This window comes from Amblyomma mixtum, chromosome 3, assembly GCF_055824585.1.
Source record: "Amblyomma mixtum isolate Tamu chromosome 3, ASM5582458v1, whole genome shotgun sequence".
NCBI lineage: Eukaryota > Metazoa > Arthropoda > Arachnida > Ixodida > Ixodidae > Amblyomma > Amblyomma mixtum.
The window spans coordinates 89,418,682-89,427,727 of NC_143014.1; the positions used below are offsets into that span (position 1 = coordinate 89,418,682).

The window sequence follows — 9,046 nt, forward strand, 5'->3', positions numbered from 1 at the left end:
TTAGTAGCTTTTGTAAGAAGTCTGACCTGCATCTTGTTTGCGTTTTCGGTGTTCAAAAATTTTTTGTAGAAAATTTACCCCGTGTAATGATTGCACCCCTAAATTTGCGTCAATTTAAAAAAAAAAAAGTGTGATCATTATGCAAGTAAATACGGTATGTTGTCGCAGGTAAAAATTAATTTCATCTTATTGTCTTCTTTTGAATGTGCATGCAGTTCTTGGCCTGGGCTACGACTTTGGAATTGACATGTGGAGTGTTGGATGCACACTGTATGAGCTTTACACAGGCAAGATTATGTTTCCTGGGAAATCCAATAACCAGATGCTCAAATTCTGTATGGACCTAAAGGGAAAGTTTCCTAATCGCCTTATCCGGAAAGGGATCTTCAGAGATCAGCATTTTGATGCAAATTGCAACTTCCTCTATCATGAAGTCGACAAGGTTACAGAACGGGTAAGCTTTTTTATGTTTATCATGTGATTAGCCCTTTCTCGGATGGCTTATTAAAGCTCATAGGTGTGAATAAATTTCTACTATGGTTTTCGTTGTGCAAGGGCTTACATGTTTAGCTTCTCAGTTATAAAAACTTATTTGCCTTGTGGTGTGGCATGTTTGCTTCTATGCTTGCACACAGATTGCATTTTTTTAAATAATATTTACTCTGTGCCTATTTGGCGTTGGTATTTGCTTGGTTACAGTCTGTAACAGTCTTGGTTACAGTCATTGAACACTGTCATGAATTAACCTGGTTGTGATAAAATTAATGGAGCCAGCCACATGGACTGGCAGTGCTATCTGCCTGGAAAAAAAAAAAAAAAAATTGTGGTTGTTAGCAGGGCTGTCTATTTTGTTGCCAGCGGGCTTAATGTTGGCAGTTTTTGCAACTGTTTCGGGTAAATCATTAAATCATGCAAGTGCTGGTGCCAGATTGCAGATAAAACAGATGAAAGTTGTTATTTTGCCCATGTTTTCAAGCAGCAGCAGCACTCAGTTTATTTCCTGGGGGAGGAGGAGGGGGAAGGAGTTAGATTTCTTGGAGATGGAAAGGTGCATTTTGCACTTTGTGCAGGAGAACGGCTGACCCTTGCAAGCTTGCACCTCGCGAGCAAAGCTGCTGGTAGGGCTTTGTTCACGAAACCACTGGTGGCGCCACAGGTTTTCCTGGTTGCCAGCTTTCAGAGGATGATGTCCACGGTTTACAAATGGGCCTGTGAGCTTTCAGTTTCGCTTTTGAGGCGTGCGGTTGGTGTGTTTCAAATTCACTGCAGCTGACTTGAAGAGGTTACGCACATTTCAGCCAGCAGCGGTGTTTATAGAGCACAGATAGCTAATTGCTTGCACTAAAAATGCGTGAAAGTTCCATCTAACAGACGTAATGGTTCAACCAAGTCTGTGGTGAGAGAGTAGCTTTTCTTGTGACAAGGTTGAATGTTATTTGTTGACATTCTTTGGGCAGTAGTCATTGATAGCAGTTGGGGACATGCAGAATGTATTATGAATGAGCTTCAAAACAAGTTGTTTTCACTTTGGATGGCATGTTCAGGGGCAAAGCTGAGAGCACTAGTACCTCTCAGCTTACCAGAAGAACTTGCGATTGGGTGTAAATAACCAAGGCTTGATAAATAAGCTGAGAAGGATGTAACATTTGGTAATGTTGCTTTATCTATCTTTTTGCTTGGAACATTCCTAGCTGGGCCTCTGTTTTCATTGCCTTGGTAGATTAATGAGGTTAGGATTTGTCAAGGTGGTTGTGTGGAAAGGACAGCAAATTGTTTAGTTCTTTGCCTGCATCTAATCATTACTATACATGTGAAGCACGTTTCTTCTACAGCAGGTACAGTAGACTCTCATTAATTCAAACTTCAAGGTACCAGGGATTTTTTATTTGACTTATCAGAAGTGCACCTTAATGTGATCTAAAACTTAATTGTGATTTGCTTTATTGATATGTATGCATACAAATAGTATTTCTGATCTATTTCTTTATGCAAATGCAGCTAAAAGCTTTAGCACAGCATAAAATATAGGGGAAAGGCGTTGGTATCTTTGTTTACTCATGTGTGGTAGAAAAAAACTTATCAATGAAGTACTGGTTTTGCAATGGAGTAAAACCACATTATGACCTCAAGGGACTGGAAAAACTGCACAATTTATCCGAAGGTCGGAAAATCTAATGGCAATAACAAAAAAAAAGAACTTCCATAAACAGTTTCACACCGCAGCAAATTCAATTGATGAAAAATAGGCAATAGTCATCTGCTTTTAAGTGAAAACTGTGTGGCAATGACGATTTTTTGGAATTCCGTAATGGTGTACTGCATGCCCACTGTCGGGAATATCAAGCAAAACTGTTCCAAATAGTAAGGCATTTCGTGACCTCCTTCACAGGTGCGACACAGTAATGGTGAAGCCTCTTCAGGTTTGCATGTAAGGAGGCTTCACCTCACAATGAGCAGCTTGTGATGAGCATGCATTTTAGACGCACAGGACCGTGTGGACAGACATGAGGGGAGCGCACATTTGTGCTGGAACAGCGAAACGCCTTCTAAAAAGAAAAAGACCAGCAACACACCAATTAGCGTCCGAACCGGCGTGCAGGTGGGCTTGCCTCGCTGAAGCGTGGCCGGCAGCCGTGATCATTGCAGGCTGGTAACGAAGCTCAGAAAACAAAACTGCACCGTGAGGGGGCAACTCCGATCGACACGGCCCCCCTTTTGATCGCGTCTGAGGTAACTGGTTGGAGGGGCTGAATTTTCAGGTCACGCGGTGCCTCAAACCTGATGTATCTGACCTCGGTCGCCGCTCTTTCGGGTCCCGGGAGCATTGGAGCAAGACAAAAAGTGTGAATTTACCAAATTTAAGAGAAATCACAATACAAATAAGGCGGCTTTAGAATGCATTGAAAATATAGCCAGCCAGCCAAAATTTTGAAATTTGTCTGAATTAATAGAAAGTACAAATTTTCCAAGTTCGAATTATTACGAGTTTTCTGTATTGCAACTTGTGCAAAAGTCAGTGCCTTACAAAGACATTGTCCGGTGTTCAAACAGAGAATGAGTGGTTGGCGCTAATTTCAGTAATGTGCTTTGTTTACTATCATGTAGGAGAAAGTAGTGGTCATGACCAACATCAACCAGACGCGCGACCTGTCTAGTGAGTTAATTGGACGGCAGCGGCTGCCAGAGGACCAAGTCAAGAAAGTGGGCCAGCTGAAGGACCTTTTAGAGAAGACATTGATGCTAGACCCTGCAAAGCGAATATCGATCAATCATGCTCTGGCCCACCCTTTCATTCATGACAAGATTTAAGTGTGAGTACTTGTTCAGTGCTGGTCATTGATAGAAAAATTCATTTTTTTTTATTATCTTGGTGTGTCCCTGTTTGTTTAGGGCACAAAAATATGTATTTTGCATGTTTTGAAATGGTTTTTAAAGCAGGATGCTGGGATGCAGTGGTGCCTTACTTCAAGAAGCTACATATTTGAAACATGTCTGGTTGGTTGCAGTTGTGTTTTCTATGGGACCATGGCTTGTGATGTCTTTATTTAGTTTGCTTTGGAAACTGTGCATGGGACTTGTCTTGTTTGATGTTTTGAACAGTGCTTAAAGAAAATTAAGTTTGTTACTCCTGCAGTGCATTATGGGGAGAGTTAATGAGGGACTTGCTAATAGGCATAGCCCTGTTCTTTTTTTTTCTTGCGTGCGTGTGTTTAAGGATTGTTTCTTGATGCCTTCTTTGAATAGGGAAGTTCTTGCATGGTTGATAGTACTTGCTGGAAAGTACAAATTGCTTTTGCTGGCCTCTCCTGTTGGAAGAAGTTTCAAAGCAGAATATGTTTTTGCGAGTTATAAAAAAAAAATTTTGTGGCAGAAATTTTCACTGAGCTGAAGATAACAGGGGAAGCAGACATGGCTGCAGTACCATAAGTGAGCGCTTGTGTCAAAAGAATACTTCTTCTTAGGCCATGAGAAACATGGGGAATGGAGAGAATGAAACAGTGTCTGTAATTCTGTGGCTATAGAGTTCGAAGTAACAAATAACTTTGACTGGGTAGCTGGCATTTATTTTTGAGGCACTAACCTATGTGGCCTTTTTTGTTGTCCATCAAGGTAGCTCCAGTGTAATGGGACTAAACACTTGTTGACATAGCTACTGCTGTTTTTTTGTTTTTGTTTTGCCAACTCCTAGTCTAAGGGACCATTATTGACAAGCTGGCTTGTTCGATATCCCAAGATTTAAGTATTTAATTTGCTTCCTGGAATGAGAGTATAAGGATTAAATGTAAGTTTAAAATTTATATGATCATCAGAGTCTGCTAAAATCTAATCTGATGTGTAATGGTAAAAATTTTCGCCTTTTATTTGAGTTGAGTTGCATTTTATTGTTTGTCTCGTATGATATCTAGCTGTCTTGTCTGGCTTTAATAGACCTTCTATGAAAAAGGCTGCCCTATTGCTGACAGCCACCACATTAGTGACAGCAAATTGTAACAGCCACCACATTTCAGGCACTATGTAAGCAACTCAGGTTGTGTCTTGTCCAGCGCCATGAGCTTTTGTGCATGCTGACCATTATTCCAATTGTGTTTATTCTGGTCTGAATGAGTGTAGAAATGTACAGACAATCTGTCTCAAGGCAAAGCATGCACAAAATTAACTAAAACTCGTGGGAAAATAGAGCACAGATGGATGGCATGCTGAACTTGTGGTACTGCTGTCACGGGGCTTAGTTAAAGGTGCACTAAAGAAGAATCTGAACTCGTCTGTTTACCGCGGGAACTCAATCTACACGTTCCGAGCATCCTTAAAAACTTCTAATTATAGTCCTGTGCGGCCGATTTCCCTGATTTCAATCGGATTAAACGTCCCAGCTCCCGCTTTTTTTTTTTTTAATCACTTTATGTTGCTAGCTGATAAAAGGAGTTGTAGGTTGCCTTCCTGGCTGACATTACTGAGACGGAGCTTTACACTACTACAGGCATTATAACCTCTTGAACAAAGCTTGAGTGTGTATTTTGTAGTTCCCTTTTTATAACGTTGCATCGTGTATTGACCTTTTGGCACTCAGCCAGTTTGGATTTTAGTCTTTACGGGCATTGTGTCTGCTTCTCTTCATCTTTGCTTGCACAGTGGTTTGCAGTTACTGATATAAGGTTAGCCAAGTTCATTGTGGTACTGGTTATTAACTAAAGCTGTTGTGACATTTTTTTTCCCACTTTTTGTCTGATGTGAAATATAGTTCATGTTGGTTCTTAGGCATCCTTCGTTGATTCAGAATGAAATATCAGTAGAAAAAAAAGGCTACCATAAAATCGGACTCCCTGAATCATGAGCATCATCTTTTTAGCTGATGTCATTCTTGTTTGCTGCCTTTTCTGTGCGGCCACTGAGAAAACTTGTTGGCATTATCGGTGAGACTCTTGAGTGCCTGCTAGATTTGTTTTTATGCGAAGCATATTACTAGAGGTACACTACAGCCCTTCGCCGTGGTTACGCGCCGTGCACACCACGTGGTACAGTGACGTCACACCACGTGACATACCACGTGACACATGACGTCACAACAGAGGAAGATGAGGGTCCACCTCGCGCCGTCGCTGTGGTTGCACGCCGTGCAGACCACGTGGTACAGTGATGACACACCACGTGACATACCACGTGACACATGACGTCACGACAGAGGAAGATGAGGGTCCACCTCGCGCCGTCGCTGTGGTTGCACGCCGTGCAGACCACGTGGTACAGTGACGTCACACCACGTGACATACCACGTGACATACCACGTGACACATGACGTCACGACAGATCGCCGTCACGCGCTGGGAGAGGGAGAACGATGCCATCGCACAGACACCGGAATGTCCTCGAGCGGCATTCCTGCGCATTTCGAACGCGCGTTCACACTCGGTGTAGGTGAAACGCTCGCTCCACCGGGCAGGCAGACGCGGCTTCCGTGGCAATCCAGGCGCCCACCCAACGTGCGTCTCGGGGTTAGCCGGCGTTCCGCTGTAGCCATGCCGTTGTCTTCCCCCACGACGAAGGCTTCTAGTGGTTGTATTAAAATGACCAAGTATTCAACCAAGGAAAGCCATGTATTACCAAGCCTAGCCATGAATATGCTTCGCATCTGACCAGGGTTAACCAAGTTAAGCCTCAGCCATTTTTTTTTGATGTAAGCATTAACAGAAGAGTACACGTTTCCTGCTTTTGAAAATAGCTTCATACCTGCATGTGTTAACAGAGTTACAGGAGTTTTCTGATGCAAAATTTACCTGGTGGAGCATTTTTTTTTATTAAATGTGCTCGTCATGCATATGTTGCTAACAGAGGTACAGACTTCTACAAATGGAAGACACTTGTCTTTTGGTGCTTTAGTGGGGCACATGGCTCTTGAGTTGTCTCTCAGGTCTGATAAAAATCATGTGTTTGAATAAGGAAACACTCTTGGTAACCTGAACCATCTTGAACCTGCTAAGACATGCCACAGGTAATCAGAGCAGGATTAGCTGCTGGGATAAAGCTTGTGTGACAAAAATCTTGTAGTGGAAGGCAAGCTCAGCAAGTTACCTTTTATTGGAGCATTACAGAAAGCATTAGAAATAGGCAAGAATGCAGTAGAAAAAAAGGTACTCTGGCATGCTGATCCAAGCACTACTGGCTTTCTGCTGTTACCTTAACAGATGCTGGATGGGTTGGCTGTTTATATTACAAATTTCTGGAGCCAAAGGCCATCGTTGATACCTTGTGGCTCAAGTGGGATAAAGTCTGATGTAAAGTCATTGTACTATTATTGCCATCAAACTTGACAAGGCTGGGCTTTGATGGATTTTGTCACAATTGTGCATGGAAAAGTGCTGGTCTTTCATCATGAACTTGTAGCTGGTAAGGCTGTGAGCTGCCTTGTTTCCATGCTGCTTCTTCCTGTTTTATGGGCAAGTGGTACATCTTGAAATGATTTCAGTAGTCAAATCTGTGCTCACACATTTTCAAATGCTCGAAAATGCCTTTGCTATCATGCAGTGGTGTCTAGTCTCTTTCAACTTCGAATTGCACTTTATTCAGACAACATTTCTCTCACTTTGGGCTTTGTGTTAACTCTTTGCCGACCATGGGAGAATTGGCTATTTTGTGGATCCTGATTCTTATCTTTTTGTTTTAAGCTGTTACACATTATATTACCACACATAGAAATGAAGCTAATAAATGAAAGCACTTTTCCATAGTGGGAAGTATTGTTCAGAGATTGTAAATTTTACTGCAAAATTAAATTCGTCAAATACAAAATCTTAAGGAGTCAGTAGGGTAGAGAGCTGGGCCAGTTGGTACATAGTTCTAAAGAAAGAAACCTGTGTTCCTCTCTGTGTCTGCGTCCTTCCGCTGTTTTTTTTTTCTTTAGAATCTTAGTGGAGGTCGCAAAAATTTTGTTAAGCCTATTTCTCAAAATGAAAAATGCACAAAAAGAAATTAGAATATACAGAATGTTCCCCATTATAGGAGTGAAATGTACTGAAGAAAACTAACATTGTAGCTCCCAAAGTCTTTGAGCTAATAAATATTCGAGTCAACCTTTATGACTGATGTGCCATGCTGCAAAGCTTAACGCCTAGGTGAATGCCTCCTGGTTTTCCTTGATGTTGAAACTGCACTCTCTGCTGAGCAGGCGACAAAATATCGGTGTCAGATGATATAAATACATTGCAGATATGAAATATAGCACTTCAGCCTTTGGTAAATGATTGAACCAACCGAGAAAATTAAAATGACACGCATGTGCGAGAATGAAACAAACACATACGAACTACCGCTGGTGTTCTGGGCTGGTTTCGGTGATCCTTGCTGTCTGAACTGCCTAATCCTGGTGACCTGGAATCATTATCAGACTCACTGTTGCTGTCCAAGTCAAACTTCCAAGGACAATGCGGCAGAATCATGAGATACACCGCGATGCCCCTGTAGCGATGGGCCCCCAACGGCAGCCGTGGCTGCCAGCGATCATGATATGGCGTCTGTTTCGAGGCGAATGTAAAAATTGCACCATAGTGGGCTGAGATCAGACTATATAAAAACTGAAACTTCAGTCACTAATCTATCTATGAGATTGCGAGATGCAGCTGCCGTCACAAAGGCTTTGATATAAGCGCTCACATCCATCAGTCACAGGTGATTGTTGAGCTATGGCCATGGTGGGGAAAGAGTTAAGAGACTTATCTGTGCCACCGTTACATGGTAGATTACTTGCTGTTAAAGCTGTTCAATACGAGTTTTTGCAGTTCAAAGGGGTCTTGTTCCAAATTTGTTCCAAATTTATAGTAACCCCTCTCAAATTGTCACAGCTGTCAGCTGAAGATTAGGCTGTGCTGTCTCATGACTGAGCAGTCTGAGGGCCCGTCACTGTCCTGCTTTCTCCCCCCTCCACCCTTTCCATCCTCACTTGATTTTCTCATGAGCCAATGAAGTTGTTTATGTACCTTCAAGATGTAGAGGCTGTGTGTTTCTATAGAAATTTTCCTTATTTTCATGTGTCATAAAGAAGCTATAAAAACCATTGCAAGGCTGCTTGTTAGCTGTGCTGAAAACGGGTGCCAAGTTCACTACTTCCCATATAGCCTAAATAGATAACCTGACAAGGCTGAGTGAGCGGAGTGGTTTGGTGATGTGGTGCTCTTCAGCAGTTTCTACATAATGTGGCCGACTCTGGTGAGACAAAAGGAATCGCGAGCTATGTTCTTGTTTGCTGTGGCACAGTATTAAAAAAAAGGCGCTTTGGCAAAATTTGTGCAGAATTTGTTCAGCTCTGTAATTCATTACATAGAAGGTGTTGTTGAGGTTGGTGGTGACCTGTTCCTGCTAGGAACCAAAAAGTGAAAATGAAACAGTTTTACCTTCTTGGTTCTCAGAAAATTAAAATGTCCCATCCTATGGAAACCTTTAGAAGGCAAGCCATCAATGATCTGTTGAGGGTGACATGTGAAATGTTTCACGCAGTTCATTCTTGAAGTACCAGCTGATGAACATTAAGGCCACATTTAAAGCTGGTTACCTGAAA

The 9,046-nt window shown here is 42.1% G+C and overlaps 1 protein-coding gene across 9 annotated transcripts in view; it reads left to right on the forward strand.

Moving 5' to 3' along the window:
• The window catches only part of Prp4k (Pre-mRNA processing factor 4 kinase), a 119,613-nt gene that overhangs the window by 65,238 nt on the left and 45,329 nt on the right, over window positions 1-9,046 (forward strand). For 8 of the 9 annotated variants that reach the window (XR_016290467.1, XR_016290468.1, XR_016290466.1 and 5 more), the window contains 2 exons: window positions 216-454; window positions 3,106-3,311. Coding sequence is in view for 4 of the 9 variants with exons in the window: in XM_089580060.1 (XP_089436186.1) it covers window positions 216-454; window positions 3,106-3,309 (443 nt within the window). In the remaining 5 variants the exon portion in view is untranslated. Of the gene's footprint in view, window positions 1-215; window positions 455-1,070; window positions 1,212-3,105; window positions 3,312-9,046 lie in introns of those variants that run through there. The other variant, XR_016290470.1, reaches the window with a different exon arrangement.